Genomic DNA, 20339 nt, shown 5'->3' on the forward strand with positions numbered 1-20339 from the left:
TTCAGTTCTATATTTTTCACTTGTTTCTTCTTTATATCTTCTATTTCTTTGCCGAGTCTTTGTATTTCTCTGCAGAAATTTTCTATTACTTTGCTGAAATTTTTCCATCTGTTTCAAATGTATTCTTAATTGCACATTATAGCATTTTTATGATGGCTGCTTTAAAATTCTTGTCAGATAATTAACATCTGTGTCATCTGGATGTTGATGTCTTTTGATGGTCTCTGTTTCTCATTCATGTTGAGATCTTCCTTGTTCTTGGTATGACAAATAATTTTCAACTGAAGCCTGCACATTTTGGGTATCATAAGAATCTTGTTCTTACTTATACCTTCTGTTAGAGCAGGCCTCTTCTCACAGTGCCACTGCAGGGGAGGAGGTGCACTACCTTATTACTGCGAGGATGGAGTGGAAGTCCAGATTTTCCCCTTGGCCTCCATTGACATCCCAAAGGGAAGGAAAGACTCCTTGTTAGGAGTAGGTAGGGATGGAAACACTACCTTGTTACTGCTAGGCAAATGTAGGAGTTTAGGCTCCTCACTAGGCCCTGCTGATACCACTCTGGCTGGAGAAGAAGGGTGTCTCATTACGATTCCCCACATGGTCTCCTCTCAACTGATACCACAGTGTAGTAGACTTACTACCACAGAGTAATGGTAAAGTCCTGTATTTCTGCCAGGCCTCCTCTGACACTACTCTAGTGCTAAATGGTCATGGGAGTCCAGGTGCTTTATGTGGTCTCCACTGACACCATTGGGAGTGGGGGAAGGTATCTCATTACCACCAGGTGAGGATGAAAGTCTGGTTCCCCACTTGGCCTCCTTGACACAACCACATGGGGCAGGAAGAGGTTGGTTGAGGTGCCTTGTTACAGACTGGCAAAGATAGAAGTCTAGGCTTTCCACTCAGCATTTGCTGAGGGTGGGGGTGAGGCCTCAAGTTTTTGGTGGCATTTTGTGGTGAAGGGGTTATTTTCTAAATTTTTTTTGTCATTAGGCTGTTCCTTTCCAGTTCCTTTGGACAGAGAGAGCAGGCTTTTGCTGGGACCTCTTTTGACTGTACCCGTTGGTGTTCTTAGGTTGTCAGCTTCTACACTACCCAATCTGGAAGACCTGAGGCAAAATCAAAACCCTGATGACTTGTGGCCATGTCATTCCTCAGGTCCCAAGGTCCGTACATGGTCTGGTGTGCCTTGTTCCCTTCATGTTTCAGAGTCTTCTTTTTTTGTTTTTTCTAAAGTTTTCTTTTTTATATTTTTATCTTATATCAGAGCATACTTGATTAATAATGTTGCGTTAGTTTCAGGTGTATAGCAAAGTGATTCAGTTATACATATACATGTAATCTATTCTTTTTCAAATTCTTCTCCCATTTAGGTTATTACAGAATATTGAGCAGCATTCTCTGTGCTATACAGTAGGCCCTTGTTGGTTATCTATTTTAAATATAGCAGTGTGTACATGTCAATCTTAAACTCCCAATCTATCCCTGTCCCCCCACCCTTCCCCCCGGTAACCATAAGTTCGTTCTCTGAGTCTGTGAGTCTTTTTCTGTTTTGTGTTGCTTTTATATATAATGTCTAGGGTTTTTAGGCTTTCTCAGTAGAGAAATAAAATATGCATATTAAAATCTATCAAATATATTAATGCATGTGTATGTATATATATGTATTGTTTTTCTTTGCCAGAATGACAAAGAATAAATTATTGAAATGACGTTTGGAACTAGGAGTTGAGAATAAGTAAAGGGTGGAATTACTTTTCATTCTATACTTTCTTCATGGTTGGAAATTTTTACCATGTATATGTATTGCTTTTATTTAAAAATTTAAAAAACACTTAAAGCAGTAAATACTTTTCAGTTCCTGCCCTAGATGACTTGTCTTGGGAAACGGAAACCACTGTCCACTCTTTCTTCCAAAAACTATCTCCTCTCCAGGAGTCTATGGCTCCCCTATCTCCTCATTCTCATGTTACTGAACATTCTTTCTTGATCTGTTTTGTGGTCTCTTCTAATGGCCCTTAAAACATTGGCACTCCCTAGATTTCAATCTTTGGTCTAACATCTATTGTCTTGCTACAAGTATCCCTAGGCAAAACTCGCATGGTTTTAACCACTGCCTCTATGCCATGGAAGGCCAACTTTATTTCCCTAATCCTGTTCTATTCTCTGATCTCAGATGTCTCATAGGCATATCTATCTTAACTAGTCCCAAACTGAACTCCTGCTCTTTTTTTCAAATCTTCTTCTCCCTCAGCCTATCCATCACAGTAAATGGAAACTTCATCCTTCTAGTTGCTCTGATATAAAACCTTGAAGTTATCCATGACTCCTCTCTCTCTCCCACATTCCACATGATTTGTTAGCAAGTCCTGTCAGCTCTGCCTTCAAAATTATTTAGAATCTGACCACTTTCTCACCATCTCCACTGTTACCACCGTCATCCAAGGTACAAACCATTTCTTGATTGCATTATTGAAACAGGCTCTTAATTAGACTCTTTGCTTCTACCCTTGTTCCCCTACAGCTATTATCCACAAAGCATCCAGAATAGTCCTATTAAATATAAGTCAAATCATGTCATTTCTCTAGTCAAAAACCTCATTCTATCCTACTCAGATAGTAAAGTCAAAATCCTTCCAATGAGTTCTAAGGCCCTATAGGATCTATTTAGCTTTCCGTCTCCATTTCCTCTCTGAACCATCTTCTTCTGTTTCCTCTTTTGATTAATCCTTCTGGCCTCCTTTTTGTACCATGAACATGATATACACATTTCTGCCTCAGGGATTTTCCACTTACCATTTCTTCAGCCTAGAATGATTTCCCCCCAGATATCTGAATGAACAATTCCTTTATTTCCTATGGGTCTCTGCTCAAAAGTCGTTCTCGATGAGGTCTTCCTGGCCACTGTATTTAAAATGTGAAAACCACTTCTCAACCCTTCCTATTCCCCTTTTCTGCTTTACTGTTCATCTTAATGCTCATTACCATTTAACATATTATATATTTTAGTTATATTGATAGTGTTTTTCTAAATTAAATGAGGGCTGTATCCCCATGCCTAAAACAGTACCTGGCAAATGTGGATACTCAAAACATATTTTCTGAATGAATGAACCAATCAGTTAATCAATAAATGATATCTGGGCTATAGACCAAGAGTCAGAAAATTACAGTCCACAGGTCTGCTGCCAGTTTTGTCAATAAAGTTTTATTGGAACATTCATTTGTTTATATGTTATCTATGACTGCTTTCCCAAAACAAAGGTGAAGTTGAGTAGTTGTGACACACATCTATGACCTGCAAAGCCTAGAATATTTATTACATGGTTCTTCAATAAAAAGTTCGCCAATCCCTGCTTTGGATTCATAGTCAACTACTTCCTAGATATTGCTCTCTGGATACATTCCAGAAATCTCAAATCCAATCTGCCCCAAACTGAGCTTTTTCTCCATCTTTCTAAAATTTTCCCATTCTGTATTTCTTATATGTATGAAGTAGAGCCCCATCCACACAGTCTCCCAAATGTAACTCTATTCATCATACTACTCTAATTTGAAGCAAGGCTTTCCCAAGCCTGCAAGAACAATTTCAAACATTCCAAACTCCTTAATTAGACAAAGCCTAGTCCTTTTAGGACATGGCCACCGTCTGCCTCCAATCACATCTCCTGCCACTCCTATTTCCATTTCATGTTCCAACAATATAAAATGGTTTGGGGTTTTAGGTCCTTGGGCCTTTGTTCATGCTGAACCGTCTCCTTGAAATTTCTTTTCCCTATTTCCCTTTCTTTCCCACTTTAAGTATTGACATAGGTTGTACTTCTCTGCAAGTACCCATCCTTGATAATCCCAAAGTGCCCTGTATATACCCAATAATATCACTGTACCAAAATGATTGGTAAGGCAGCACTGTATAGTGATTAAGTTCTTCAACTCTGAGCCAGGTACATGGATTTAAATTCTAGCTCTCTCACTAGCTAAATGGCCTTGGGCATGTAACTGTCACATAGCATGTGTTTATTATCATCTTCACATTTCAGCTGAAACAAAATGACTATCAGAGAAGTTACATTGCTCAATGTAACACAGATAATATGGCAGAGAATGTCAATTGTTCTCCAATATCCATTCTCTCCTTCTTTTAGTAAAAGAACTAAAGTCTTAGCTAGGCACATGGCTGCCCCAAACAAAAACTAAATTTCCCTGCTTTTCTTACAGCTAGATCTGACCATGAGATTAAATTCTGATAAATGGTATGTAAATAAAAGTGATATGTGTGACTTTCAGGTCATTGCCTTAAAGGAAAGGGTTATATCCTCAGCTTTCTTTCTTTCATACTTCCCAATTGATATAATGTAGAAGATATTTGGTCATGCAGATGAAGCAGCACCTTAGGGATGACGGAACAACAACAAAGAAGTAAGCTGGGTTCTAGCCTTTGTCAAGTCACTGTATCAGGCCTGGACCACCTTGCTGAACTGTTCCAAACCAAGAAATAAATGTCTCTTGTGTTGGAGCCACTGTGGTATCTTAGCAGCCTAACCTGTATCTTACCTAATACAGCTAGTAAGTGGAAGAGCTTGGATTTGAACTGTGCATACCACCTGGACTATATCACCAGTCCCCTCCCCCTGAAGAAAAGTTTTTATTGAATTATGCTCTGCTAGGATGGCATTGGCTGCTAGAAAGTCTAGAGTCAAATGTAGGGCCATCCATAGCAAGTGTATAGGACTTGTCATTAAATATTTCTTGTCTAGTCTCATTCCTGGGTTCATTTTCTATCTGTATCATGATTTTTCATTTTTCATTTGACCTAATTACAATGTACACTACTTCATATTTTACATACCATATAAATATAACACCTTAAATTCTTTAGAATGTGATGGGGTTTTAATAAGTATTGCTTTCTTTATGGTTTAATTGTACATATACCACTTTTATACCTATCATTTTCCTTTGTTTACATGGTTGTCTCCATATTATACTATTAACTCCTTAAAGGCATGTACAATATTTTTCTTCTTCTATACCATCTTGCATGGGGTCTGATAATAAAATAGTTGCATGGTCAAGCAACGTTTGCTGAACGAATGAATTTCACAGGGTCAGAAATGCTATTAAATGTCATTGTGTCATATGGAATTTCCTTCCATTATAACTTGGACCAGAGATAAGACACAACTCTAAAAATTGGCTAGGGGAAAGTGTCACATGGTTGGAGGAGTGATGGTGAGGATAGGAAATACATACCTTGACAAAGTGCTCAATTAGGATTTCCACCACAATGTTCTGGAATTTGATGTTCATCATGGCAGCCACAGTGTCCTCCTGAGCTCTCATGAGAGTGGGCCCAAAGATCACCCCCATGTTAGAGGGGGTCATAAGATTCTCTTTGCTGTGCTCACACACACTGCCAGAAGAGAAAGAAAATGATTAACAAGATTTTCTCCAAGACCCCACTGTAACCAAGACTGTGTTAGATGCTTTAGGGGGTAAGAGAAACTAAAAAGTAGAAGAAAAGGAGAGGCCCAAAATATATATGGGAAGAAAAGATTATAAAGGAAGCAACTAGCAAAGAATACAAGATAGCATATAATTAGGGGCCAAAGTGAGCCATAGCAAACTTAGTTTGTAGCACTGTAGAAGTCACGAGAAGAGGGGTGGATGGCTATAGCATTTGGAAAGACAGGAGGGAAGCAAGACGGTATTCCAGGGCAAGAGGTACAGCATGTATAAAGCATATAAAGAAGAACAAAGCACATAGAGAAAGTGCCTACCAGTCTCACCAGTCAGGAATCTAGTCTCTTCCCCAGCCCTAGCTAGAGAGGCAAAAAACTCAAAGAGCCAAAAGAGATCCTTAAGATGAGCACTTTATCACTGCCCTCACATTACAGATGAGAAAACAGAGGTCCAAAGAAGAAAAGAGATTTGGCTGAAGCCACAGTCAGTTAACCTGATTAAAGAAGGGCCTGTAATCCCAAATCTTCTGGTCCCTGGTCACTTTCCTTACTTAAATTACCTTAAGGGGCTTCCTATCACTTATAGGACCCTGCCAATTCTCTTCAAAGTAGCAATTAAAGTCTTCAGTAACTTGACACATATTTCCAATCTCAATGCACAGCTTGGGCTCTGAAGCTGACCTGGGTTTGAATCCCAACTCTGCCACCCATTAGCCGTGCAACAGTGAATGTTGCTGACCTAACCTCTCTGGGCTTCAGTTTTCCCACTTGCAAAAATAGTATCCACCTCAGACGGTTGTGAAATAAATAGAGCTAAATTGCTTTAGCATGGTATCCTGGAAATATTCCATTAGAAGTATCTGCTGTTATAATGACCTCTCCAGGAGCCTCCATCTAGGCACTGCTGATGTCTGACACTCTTATATACTACACTGCTTAGATAAAGTTTTCTGGCTATATCATGCTGTTTCAGATCTCTGTATCTTTGCTCATGCCATTCCTTCTGTTTAGAATGTCTTCATCCTCCTAGAGCCAAAGAATGTCTATCCTTTGAGATTCACTTTAGGTGACATCTCCTTCAGGGCTCTCACAGCCCACTGTCCTCATCTTGATTGACACCATTGGCAAGTCGAATATATTGCAATTTTCTGTTTCTTATCTGCCTTTCCTACTAGGTGGTAAACAATTTCCAAGTGTGTGTGCCTCACACAGAGCAGATACTAATTAATTATTTTTAATAGAACTGAGAGCCTCTAGCACTCTTTCAGGTAGTACTGGAGGCAGCTAAGTAAAAGGTGTACAGCCCTTTGGTCAGTTTGGCTGTGGGAGTGGGGAGATAAGGGAATGGAACAGCCCACCGCAAACACTAATTTTCAAAACCTGCCCAGGTCAAGGTCCTTGAGAGACTGACCCCATTAAGAGGCAGGTTCCAGTCACTAACAAGGTAATTGACAGGGACAGAATCCTTAGACAAATCCTAATGAAATCTGTTAAGCCCATGACAAAGGCTGGGTGCCATTCAGATGATAATGAACAGCAACTATTCACAGGCCTTTGGTATTGCTGGACTGGTGATGGATCCCTTTTAACAGTTTAAATACTTCTGCAATTAACCCTTATTCTTTAGTGACAGAATAGTTCAGATGTTAAAATGGAAAAGCAACTCCATGCTGCCACCAAGATCCAGAATGGCTAAACCACTAGTAACAAGGCAAGGACACTTGTGAGACAACAGCCTCCAGCATGTGTAAATGCGTATCTCCTTTTTTGAGCTTTGAAAGAAAGTGACTTTGGTTGAATATGCCAGAGCTCACTTAATCTGCATAACTCCAAAAGGCAGAGTATTTTATTGCTGAAGCCTAGTTTCACAGAGGGTAAAGAACTTAGTTAAGGTCAAACAGTTTGTGAATACATGGCAATACAGGGATTCAAACCCATATCTGTTGGGATCCAAGTCTTACAGTCATCCCATTGCATCCCCCTGCCTGCTTGTCTAGTTCCTGTCAAGAAATCAGCCCCTATGGGGGCCCCTTTAAGCTAAAGCCACCTTCTATTTCTCTGATGGAGGTTCGAGGTATTCCATTTAGGACACTCTTTTCATTCTTAGTCTTCTTATGAGATTTGAAAGGTAATCTATTCTTTGGGGAGGTTTCTTTCCATTTGACATCTCTCCTTTTATTATACATTTTGAAAATCATTAAGAGGCATAATTGTAGGTTAATAAGATGAATGAAACCAAAAATAAGGGCATCATGAGTAGTTAATTAGGTGGGAGTTTGTAATATGATTTGGAAGCAAAGAAATCTTAAATTCTCTAGTCCACTTAGACTAAAGAAAATAGATACAACTTCTTTTTTTTTAACATCTTTATTGGAGTATAATTGCTTTACAATGGTGTTAGTTTCTGCTTTATAACAAAGTGAATCAGCTATACATATACATATATCCCCATATCCCCTCCCTCTTGCGTCTCCCTCCCACCCTCCCTATCCCACCCTTCTAGGTGGTCACAAAGCACCAAGTTGATCTCCCTGTGCTATGCGGCTGCTTCCCACTAGCTATCTATTTTATATTTGGTAGTATATATAAGTCCATGCCACTCTCTCACTTCATCCCAGCTTACCCTTCCCCCTCCCCATGTCCTCAATGGATACAACTTCTTGAACATCAAAATTTAAACCAAAGAAACAGGTATTAGAGAGAGGTTATAAAAAGCCTCTAGTTTAGGAAAAAATAATTTTGATTAGATGGTTTAGATTAGAGGTCATAAATTAAAATGCCTATAAAAACAGAACTACTTTATGATACAGCAACCCCAGTTCTAGGTGTATATTCAAAGGAAATGAAATCAGTATCTCAAAGAGAATATCTGTACTCCCATATTCAATGCAGCATTAGTCACAATAGCCTAAGTGTCCTTAGATGGAAAAACAGATAAACATATACACACAATGGAATATCAATAAGCCTTAAAAAAGAAGGATATCCTGCCTTTTGCAACAACATGGATGAACTTGGAGGACATTATGTTAAGTGAAATAAGCCAGACACAGAGAGTAGAATAGTAGTTGCCAGGGGCTGGGGGAGGGGAAATTGGGGGAGATGTTGGTCAAGAGGTACAAATTTTCAGTTACATAAGATGAGTAAGTTTTAGAGATCTAATATATAGCAATATGAATATAGTTAACGATACTGTATTTTGTGCTTGAAATTTGCTAAGAGGGTAGATCTTAAGTGTTCTTCATAGATAGATAGAAAGAAAGAAAGAAAGAAAGAAAGAAAGAAAGAAAGAAAGAAAGAAAGAAAGAAAGAGAGAGAGAGAGAAAGAAAGAAAGAAAGAAGGAAGGAAGGAAGGAAGGAAAAGAAAGAAATAAAGAATGAAAGAAAGAAAGGAAGAAAGGAAGAAAGGAGGGAGGGAGGGAGGGAGGGGAGGAAGGAAGGAAGGAAGGAAGGGAGAAAATGGTAACTATGTGAGGTGATAGATATAGTAATTAGCTATATTGTGGCAATTCTTTCACAATATATACATATACCAAACATCATTATGGTATATAAGTAATATACCATAAATATATACAATTTTTATTTGTCAATTATACCTCAACAAATATGAAAAAATAAAAATAAAAACTGAATAAGTTCATTAAACTGGTTCCATCACTAACGCGTTGTATGACTTCGGGCCTATCTTTTTCCATCCCTAGGTATCTGTTCGCTCACCTATAAAATGAGGTGGTTATTGGGTAATCTAAAGAGCCTTTCAGCTCTGCCATTCAGTGACTCTAAGGAAGTCCTTCCCTTGAAAATAATGGAAAAAAGAAACAGTCACACATTACGTGTCTACTGTTGGAAGAACATAGAACCATTTATTAAGTATGTTTGCCCTCCCCACTGTAAAGACCCCCCCAAAAAACCCCGAATAACCAAAATAAACCACCTCAAATCCCCAAAAAACAAATCAAAAAAAGAACTTGAATCAGAGCAAGCCTCTTGATTCAAAATATGGGAAACTTTAAAGGACAAATGACCTGTTTTCTTTAACAAATAAATTATAAGAAAAAAGAAAGAGATGAAGAAGAAACTTACAGATTGGGAACATGGTAAAAACACAGAGGCCCTATCCTATCAAACTTTGGCCTCTGTGTTCTTTATTAGCCCTCCAAGTGATTCTGATACACACAAAAGATTGAGAACTACTGCTATAGATAAGGGATCACCAAACTATGGCCCTTGGGCCAAATCCAACCTGTTTTTGTAGATAAAGTTTTATTGGAGTATTGTTATGCTTATTCATTCACATATCATCAATGGCTGTTTTTGTATTATAAAGGTAGAACTAAGTAGCTGCAACAGAGTCCATATAGCTCACAAAGCCTTCAATATGTATTATCTAATACTTTCTGGAAAACATTTGCTGACCTCTGCTAGAGATTAAAAGAGACTTAAAAAACATCTGAAAAGATTCCTATGTGTGGATGTTATTTGGATCCTTATTAAAAAAAAAAAAAATATATATATATGACATATCTGAGACTACTGGAAAATTGAACACAGAATATTTAATGATATTAAGTAATTATTAACAGTTTGTTTTCAGATGTGATAATTATATTGTGTTTATATGTACAAAGAATTTTCATTTTTCAATATACATACTGAAATATTTATGGATAAAATAATGTCTTAGATTTGCTTCACAATAATATAGGAGGAGGGGAAATGAATAGGGATATAGATGAAACAAGATTTGCTACATGTTGAAAATTGTTGAAGCTGGGTGATAGGCACATGAGAGTTCCTTATAGGCCCATGAGAGTTCCTTATACTATTCCTTCAGACTCAGGATGCCACAAGGATTTAAAAAGTCCCCCACCCTCCTCAACAAAATTTTGGCTAAAGATTTAAGAGGATTATACCTGGATCAAGGTTGAGTAGAGGCCTTTCCAGCCAGAATGGAAAAAAGCATCTTAAGTGACAAAAACCTTTCTTAAGGACATTATTCCTAGGTACGGCCTTCCCTCTACTATTCAGAGCAACAATGGATCTGCTTGCATCACAGAAATAATGCAAACAGCAAATAAAGGTTTAGGTATAAAATGGAAACTTCACTCAGCATGGAGACCCCAATCTACAGAAAGGCTAAGAAGATGAACCACACTCTGAAGAAAATGCTTGCCAAGCGATGCCAGGAAACTCATCTAAAATGGAACAAGGTCTTGCTGATTGCTCTCCTTTGTATACTGGTGGCCCCTAGAAGTGGGCTAGGTATACAGGAGACCACTCTTACCTCCTAAGAGTAAAGAAAGAGAATCACTTCTAACACAGGAGGCAAAAATTAAACAGTATGTACAACAGATTGGTCAATTGTTAACCACTGCATGAGCTTGTGTTCTACAGGTCTCCCCCTCACCTGGAAGCTCCCTTGCGTCCCTTTAAAGCAGGAGACCCAGTGCTGCTGAAAGTGTGAAAAAAGAGCAAGGGGGCGTCCCTGGTGGCACAGTGGTTAAGAATCTGCCTGCCAATGCAGGGGACATGGGTTCGAGCCCTTCTCTGGGAAGATCCCATATACCGCGGAGCAACTAAGCTGGTGCACCACAACTAGTGAGCCTGAACTTTAGAGCCCACGAGCCACAACTATTGAGCCCACGTGCCACATCTACTGAAGCCCACGTGCTCTAGAGCCTGTGCTCCACAACAAAGAGTAGCCCCTGCTCACCACAACTAGAGAAAGCCTGCGTGCAGCAACGAAGACCCAACACAGCCAAAAATAATAAATAAATTTAAAAAAAAAAAGAGCAAGGATCTGAGCAGCAGCTTGAAGAAAAATGGAAGGGATCCTATGACATTCTTCTTACTACTCAGAAACTTTAAGTATTTGTTCCGACAAGCAGAATGAAAGTTCTGTTTTCTTATCCTTTCTCATACCTCTTATGTACAAAGCTATAGATCCATATGCTGATCCTTTTGATAATTCTAACTGCCAGATATGTGGTCAGCTTCCTATTTCTGGGTCTTCAGGATTGCCTTGATGGGTTTTCCCCATACAGGAAATGGTTTGGAAACAACTGGCTACAACAAGTCTCTCTGAAGTACCAGTTCCACACTGGGCTTCAGACTTACTCCCCTGAATTCCTAAGGAAATGAGATCTTTTCTGTCTACTAAAGTTCCAGCTGTCATTCCTCTTACCTCTAACTGGGCCTGTTGCACCAAAATGGCAGACGAAGGGATTGAGATATTAATCACATAAGACTCGGATCCAGGACTTGGAGCTCAAATATTGTAAATTTGGTATCTACTCCCCAAAATTTAGACACCCCATCTCAGCAGGAAGTAGTCAGAATGGTCATCACCCAGTTCCCTGAAAGATTTGGGTAAAGATAAAACCAAAGTGGGAATTAAAACCGAGCTCCCCTAAAACCGAGTTCCTCTGTTGAGTTTATGATTAACATCTCTATCCAAAATGATTGTTCCCTTTCTCATCTAATATCTGTTCTCCTCAAGATTGAGGAGGATCAAAGAAAAAGGGGGGAGTGAGACTGAGCATGGCCCTCTGGGGCTCCCAGGACTCCCCGTTTCTTGTAGGGGCAAGACTCCAGCCTGCATGACTTTCCCTGTGTTCCAAAGGGCGGATTTGAACAGCTGCTAATCAAGGGAGAAGCAGCCAGGAAACCACCTGAGGAAAGACTAAAGGAACCAGAGAAGCTCATCAAGAAGATTACCTGAGACCAGATTAGAGGAGTGCAGGCCCTACACATACCCTAATCTTGTCAGAGACCCCACCCTTGAACCACTGTTATAAAACACTTCATCAGATCCTCTGGGGTTGGGACACATAGTTTTTCAGGCAGGAGCTGGCTGTGTCCCCCTTTGCCTAGCAAAGTAATAAAGCTATTCTTTTCTATTCACCCAAAACTTTCTCTCCAAGGTTTGATTCGGCACTGGTGTACAGAGAAGCTGAGCTTTTGGTAACATCCCAATCCCTGAAGATGATGCCCTTAAGGGCAGACAGCTTTGGTTTCATCCATTGGTGTTATATTATCCATAATTTAAATACTTCAACATAGCCAGTGCAATGTCCTAAATTTCATCAATGTCATCAATTGCAATCACACCATTATTTTATTATGTACCACTAAGAAAGAAGAAACTTTCACTGTCAAATCATTATGTAATATTTTTGAAGACATTTTAAATAGAAAATAAACTCAACAATGAATATAATTTAACTAAAATGACTACAACATGAGCAGCTATCATCATGTTCATGCATGTAGAGGTTATGATAATTACATAAAAACTGCTACCTGACAACAGTGATTTTAAGAAACAATTGATTCTAAGATGCATCCAGAATTCAGGTTACAATTTGAAAAAGACAAGTGCCCCTTAGAATGGATGAAATTTGATATATGTGTTTGTTAGTTTTCATGCACACTCTAGGACAGGTCAGTTATGGTTGTAGTATTCTAATTTTAAATGCATACTTACATACTCTAGGGCTGATTAATTAGTATTTAAAAGGCTCTAATCAGAAGCCAGAGGGGCTACTATAAGCTTCAGCTAACCTCATCTCCAATCAAAACCAATGGCTGTTAATTAGCATGGTTGGGGGCAAAATGACTTCTCATTGCTTAGATGTGTCAAGATAAATGGATTGTGGATTGGCTAGAAATATTGTATAGACATTCTCAAGCTTTCATTGACAGGTTAGAATAGAGCAATGATCAATCTTAACATCAGTAAGGTGGGTCAACTAATATTACGCATCTTCAGATGTGATGCAGCATAAGGTACACAAAATCACCTATGATGTGTTCTACCCCCAAAATAGTTAACTTGAACCCATCTAGCCTTAAAATACAACCTCTACTTTATAAGAAATAAAGAAAATAGGGGAACAAGCTGAAAAATACAATGAAGAAAGTAGACAAAACTAGTGAGAGTGGCGTGGACATATATACACTAACAAACGTAAAATAGATAGCTAGTGGGAAGCAGCCGCATAGCACAGGGAGATCAGCTCTGTGCTTTGTGACCACCTAGAGGGGTGGGATAGGGAGGGTGGGAGGGAGGGAGACGCAAGAGGGAAGAGATATGGGAACATATGTATATGTATAACTGATTCACTTTGTTATAAAGCAGAAACTAACACACCATTGTAAAGCAATTATACTCCAATAAAGATGTTAAAAAAAAAAAGACTCTACAGAACAACTAATTTTGGGGTCAACTAAGGAAATGTTAATATGGTCTGGAGAGGTAGAACTTGTTGAACTGAAAAAAGGTGGAAACTGTTGAACTGAAAAAAGTTTGGTGTTACTGAACAGCATAACCTCAATTTGGTAAAAAATGTAAATGTGTTTGTGTGGGGTGTGTGTGTATACATAAACACACACACACTCACAGAAAGATCCAGAAGAAAAAGCACAAATATATTAATAGTAGTGATTTTTAGATGCTGAGAATAGAAAGCTTTTATTTTTGTTTATTGACTTTTTTTGCTCTTCTATATTTTTCAATCTCTACAATGCAATGGTATTGCTTCAGAAATAACAGAAGTGCTATTATTACAAAAATAAGAAGATTCTAATAAGCCTAAGAGCTCACACCCTTTAGAATGGTAGCCCAAGCCTAGGATTGCAAAGGGGTCTTGCATTTGGGCATTAGATCATGGGATTTTATTGCCTGACTACAACTGCATTGCTGTAATATTATATCATCTGTTTCAATTTAAACTTTAATGCGTGATGCAGTCAGAGCAACTGAAAGGAAAGAGAGCTGAGACTTCACTGAGTTTACAGAACAGGTTGTACAACTGTTTTGAATCTGCTTCGAGATAAATACCTGCATGAGTGGCAGAATTAGGCCTGAGGCTTGCTTGCATTGTATATGCCACTGGTCGTGAGATTGTGGGGGAGGTAACCTGTACCATTCTCCTACTTCAGATTAATGGAAGCAATAGGTAAAAAGCAAAAAGAATGGAATAATTGGGAATCTCAAATTGGCTGATGTCAGTTTGTGTTTGCCTGTTATTAGCCTAGAAAATGGGCCAGCAGTGGGAACACACTATGAAGGCATAAGTTATAATTATCATATAGCTTATGAAAGCAGTGGTTGGCAGGCAGGAAAATTATGTGAATTTTGAGAGTACATAGATATTCTTCTCCTGTGTAAATTTCCCTGTTGGAACTAAGCCTATTTTTATTTGCATTTTCCCTATAACTCTTGGTTATAAAGATACAAAAAAATTGAAAGAATGGTACTATGAACATTAATACTGTCTATACCTAAATTCAGGAACTAACATTTTCCTACATTTGCTTTTTCTCTGTATATATTTTTTCTGAGCCCTTTAAAAGTAAATTGCTTCAACCCTAAATACTTTAGTATTCATCTCCAAATAATAAGCATGCTGTCCTACAAAACCACAATAATATTTTTATATCAAGGAAAATTTATAATAATTCCATATCACCCGATATCTGGTCCATATTCAAATTTTCTCAAATGTCATGAAAAAATTATTTTATAGATGGGTGTTTCAAATCTAGATCCAAAGTTCATACACTGCATTTGTTTATATTTCTTTAGCCTCTTAATACAAAACAGTACCACTACCTTTTATCCCCAGGACATTGACTTTTATAAAAATTCCAAGCCAGTTGTCTCAAAGAATGTCAAACATTCTGCATTTTTCTATACCCTGTATTTCCTGTAAACTTAAAAGGCTAAATTTGATTGGGGTTAAACATTCTTGGCAAAAATATTTGTTTATGTTGTATACTTCTTACTGTATCCCATCAGGAGGTAGATACGGTCAGTTTGTATCATTATTAGTGATGCTAAATTTGATCAATTAATTAAGGTGGTATTTGCCAGATAACTTCATTGTAAAGATACAGTTTCCATTTGTAATTAGTAAGTAATCTGTGGGTAATACTTTGAAACTATATGAATATCTTGTTCCTGAAAAATCTTTTACTCAGTGGTTTTGATCCATGCCTGAAACAGGGCGCTGAGGTTGCAAACTCGTAGTTTTTCTTTTTGTTTTCTTTCTTAAGTGTAGTTGATTTACAATATTAGTTTTAGGTGTACAACATAGTGATTCAATATCTTTATAGATTATACTCCATTCAAAGTTATAAAATATTGGCTATATTCCCTGTGTTGTACAATATATCCTTGTAGCTTATTTATTTTATACATAGTACTTTGTACCTTAGTCCCCTACCACTATCTTTCTTACCCCTCTCCACTTCCCTCTCCCCACTGGTAACCACTAGTTTGTTCTCTACATCTGTGAGTCTGTTTCTGTTTTGTTATGTACATTAGTTTGTTTTATTTTTTAGATTCCACATATAAGTGACAACATACAGTATTTGTCTTTCTCTGCCTGACTTATTTCCTTAGCATAATACCCTCCAAGTCTATCCATGTTGTTGCAAATGGCAAAATTTCATTCCTTTTATGGCTGAGTAATATTCCATTGTATGTATATATACCAGCTGCTTTATCAGTTCAGTTCATCTGTTGATGGACACTTAGGCTTCCACATCTTGGCTTTTGTAAATAATGCTGCTATGAACACTTGGGTGCATGTATATTTTTGAATTAGTGTTTTGTTTTCTTTGTATATATACCCAGGAGTGGAATTGCTGGATTACATGGTAATTCTAGTTTTAGTTTTTTGAGGAACCTCCAAATATTGTCCATAGTGGCTGCACCAATTTACATTCTCACCAGCAGCATACTAGGGTTCCTTTTTGATGACAGTCATTCTTTTGTTTGTTTGTTTGTTTAGAAAGAAGAAAAGAGTTTTATTTATCACTATGGATGATAAATGAAACAATGAGTAAATAAAATTATACTTTTAATATTGATTTACAGTATTTCAAATATCTCTGGGTGTTTATATTTAATCTACATATCCATTCAAACTTCTTAAAATTATTTTCATGAGCTAATGATCCACACAGAATTTAAAAATTCACAGTATCCTTCAATTTTGTTTATTTTATTAAAATCCAGTCCTCGATCTAATTGCATTTCTTTTCGTCTTTAAAATATAAATAGTGGCACTTAAAATAACACTAACAATTGCAACAGACCCAACCACTGACAATACCAAGGTAGAAATGTTAACTCTGGGATTTGGATGACTTTCACCAGGACTGTGATCTGCTTGAGAAATAAACAAAGCTACTTGTGTAATGGTGGATACTTCAACATTACAATTTGGATGTCAAATTCTGTAATGTTGGATACTTCAACATTACAATTTGGATGTCAAATTGCTTTTATCCACACTTTGAATGGCAATGAATGGCAATGAATATGTGGGTTGCATTTTCTTCTGAGATATTTCCTGGTTTGAATGCAAAGGTTTCCTTGGAGTTGGCCTCATTTGGTAGCAGATCAGTAGTGTTTACTTGCAGAGCATCGTCAAAATTATCCCTTAGCTCCAGGATGTTTCCACTTATTCTTATGATATACTGTTGAACTTAGGAAAAAAACTTACAAATGATGTAGGAACTGGAGCATCCATTTAAAATTCCTTTTTATTAATTTTTCTCAAAAACATTTAGTTATGTCAAGCTTATACTCATATCCAAAGTCTTATTTATTTTTCTATAAAAGCTGAATTCTGATTTTTAAACTCTGCCAAATGCTACCTTCTCTGTATGAAAAGTGGTAGCAGGTTATAATGTGTCACATTTGATTGATTCAAAACATGAGATTATAAAATTAATACTTTTCTGAGCTATCAATTAAACATTATTTTCCTCTTACTCACCCTTACACCCTTGCTTTTGCAATGAGTACCTTTCACTTAATCAACACTGCATGACACTTTGTCCTTACCATTTACAACATCAAAATAATCCGGTGCTGTCCATGTGTTTTTTATTAATTTTCATTGTAGTATAGTTGCTTTACAGTGTTATGTTAGTTTCTGCTGTGCATCAAACTGAATCAGCTATACGTATACATAGATCCCCTCTTTTTTGGATTTCCTTCCCATTTGGTCACCACAGAGCAGTGAGTAGAGTTCCCTGTGCTATATAGTAGGTTCTCATTAGTTATCTATTTTATACATAGTAGTGTATATATGTCAATCCCAATCTCCCAATTCATCCCACCACCACCCCCCCCCCGATGACAGTTATTCTGACAGGTGTGAGGTGATATCTCAATGCGGTTTTGTTTGCTTTCTCTGATTATTAGCAATGTTGAGCATCTTTTCATGTGTCTGGTGATCTGTATGCCTTTGTTGGAAAAATATCTATTCAAGTCTTCCCATTTTTTAATCGGGTTGTTTTTTCAATATTGAGTTGCATGAGCTGATCATATATTTTAGATATTAACCCCTTATTGGTCATATCTTCTACAAATATTTTCTCCAATTTGGTAGAATGTCTTTTTGTCAATGGTTTCCTTCGCTGTGTGAAAGGTTTTATGTTTAATCAGGTCCCAGTTTTTGTTGTTGTTGTTGTTCTTTTTTTTTTTGCTTTTGTTTACTTTGCCTTAGGAAACAGATCAAAAAAATATTGCTACAATTTATGTCAAAGAGTGTCTTGCCTATGTTTCACTCTAGGAATTTTACAGTATCTGCTCTTACATTTAGGTCTTTGATCCATTTTGAGTTTATTTTTGTGTATGGTGTTAGAGAATGTTCTAATTTCATTATTTTACATGTTGCTGTCCAGTTTTCCCAGCACCGTTTATTGAAGAGATTGTCTTTTCTCCATTGTGTATTCTTGCCTCCTTTGTCATAGATTAACTGACCATAGGTGCGTGGGTTTATTTCTGGGCTCTCTATTCTGTTCCATTGATCCATGTGTCTGTTTTTGTGCCAGTAACACACTGTTTTGATTACTGTAGCTTTTTGAAAACTAGTTTTTCTAATTATATCATTCCTCCCACATTTATTAGCTGGTATTCTTCAGTAATAAAGGGCTTTCCTTACTCTAACTACCTCCCATGGATTTTTATTTATTCAAAATGTTATTATCAAATACAGCACTCATTGTTTTTGATGTTTCGGTTGCTCCAGATGTAATCAGTGTCAGCCTTTTCAAGCAGATTCTGAATCTTTGTGACATGACCCTATTAGTGCATGAGCTCTTCTTTGCTTACAAAGGTATACTTGATCCAAGGCTCACCTTGTATTTTCCTTGCCCCAGACCTGGAATCAGCCAGTTCTCTAAGAAGACTTGGCACTTTTGAGAAGGGAATGTTATTTAGAGACAAAAGATCTGGGCATTACATGTGTTTATTGCTTTTTTGGGTAGAATCATTTCAAGACTGGTTAAGTGAATAGAAGATTTTGTTGTTTTGTTTTTATTTTTTATTTTTTTTATTTTTTGTTTTGTTTTTAAATCATGAGTTCATAGTGGCATTCTCAATTCAACTTTACCATTATAGAATTTTTTTTTCTTTACATCTTGAATTTTGTATCCATATCTCTTTTTCTTACACCATAAACCTTGGCTTCTGACAATATTAATATATTTACTATTTTTTACTTTATCCTTATGAGATACATATACATAAAATAATTTCAAGTTATAATTATAATATTACTAGTACTAATAAACCTACTGGGTGATGCTTACAACTTTTTTTTGCAGTTTTTCCTGTTTTTAGAATATATTTCATTAGCATGAATCAGAGGCTGTGTTGACAAGTTAGATGAAATAACTGTTTTCTCTGTATGACTATGCTATGAATTTGATAAACATTTAGATTCATTTGCTTTTTTGCATTCCATTTTAGGGTTTGTAATGTTTTCCTTTTGATTTAATTTTACTTTTTGGATACCTAAAATATTAATATGGCTCAAAAGTCAAAACCATAGAAGGAGGTGGACTCAGAGGAATCTAGCTCTCATCCTTGTCCCTTCCACCCTAGTCACCACCTATCCCCTGTAAAAAAGAAAACAAAAGAGAAGCCTCAATTAAATAAAGTCAGGAGACCAGAAGGGGGAGCTCTCATACCCTGCCATGATAGCAGAGCCCAACAGGAAGAAAACAGATTTTTCTTTCCTGCCAAGGACTCAGGCCAATGAAAAGCCATGGACTCTTTGTTTACTATAGCCCTCCCAACTTCCTTTTCCCCTCTATAAAAGTGTTGTCCTTCCCTCATCATGTGGGGACTTGCCCATTGTTTGGCATGGTTGCAGATTCCAAATTACAAATCTCTGCTCATCCCAAATAAACCCATCTTTGCTGAAGAAATATCTGATAGTCTATTTCAGGTCAACACCCCCTTAGTAACCATTTTCATTAGTTTGTTTTTGTAACAGCTTTATTGAGATATATTTCATATACCATAAAATTTACCCTTCTAAAAGGTACAATTCAATGGTTTTTAATATATTCACAGAGTTGTCCAACAATCATCACTATCTAATTCCAGAACACTTTCACCACTCCAGAAAGAAACCCTGTAACCATTAGCTGTTACTTCCCATGTCTCAGTCCTAGGCAACTATTAACCTACATTCTGCCTCTATAGATTTGTCTTTTCTGGACATTTCATAAAAATGGAGTAATGTAATATGTAGGCTTTTGTGTCTGGCTTCTTTCACTTAGCATAATGTTTTCAAGGTTCATCCATGTACTTGATTCCTTTTATGGCGAATAATTTTCCATTGTATGTTTATACCACATTTTGTTTTTTCCATTCAGCATTTGGTGGTCATATGGGCTGTTTCCACCTTTGGACAATTATGAATAATGCTGCTATGAATATTTGTGTACAAGTTTTTGGCGGAAATTTGTAATGCATCTGGAAATCACTTCAAAAACAAAATTCATATTTTCCTCGTTCTTTTTAATGACCATATAATACCACATTGCTTGAATATACCA

The 20339-nt window shown here is 37.2% G+C and overlaps 1 protein-coding gene across 1 annotated transcript in view; it reads right to left on the minus strand.

The window, feature by feature from the left end:
* OPHN1 (oligophrenin 1) overlaps nt 1–20339 on the minus strand; it is a 121947-nt gene that overhangs the window by 93351 nt on the left and 8257 nt on the right. The window contains exon 4 of the mRNA XM_036840788.1: nt 5257–5416. Coding sequence (XP_036696683.1) covers nt 5257–5416 — 160 coding nt within the window. The remainder of the gene's footprint in view (nt 1–5256; nt 5417–20339) is intronic.

The sequence above is a fragment of the Balaenoptera musculus genome, chromosome X (assembly GCF_009873245.2).
Source record: "Balaenoptera musculus isolate JJ_BM4_2016_0621 chromosome X, mBalMus1.pri.v3, whole genome shotgun sequence".
NCBI classification, from domain to species: Eukaryota; Metazoa; Chordata; class Mammalia; order Artiodactyla; family Balaenopteridae; genus Balaenoptera; species Balaenoptera musculus.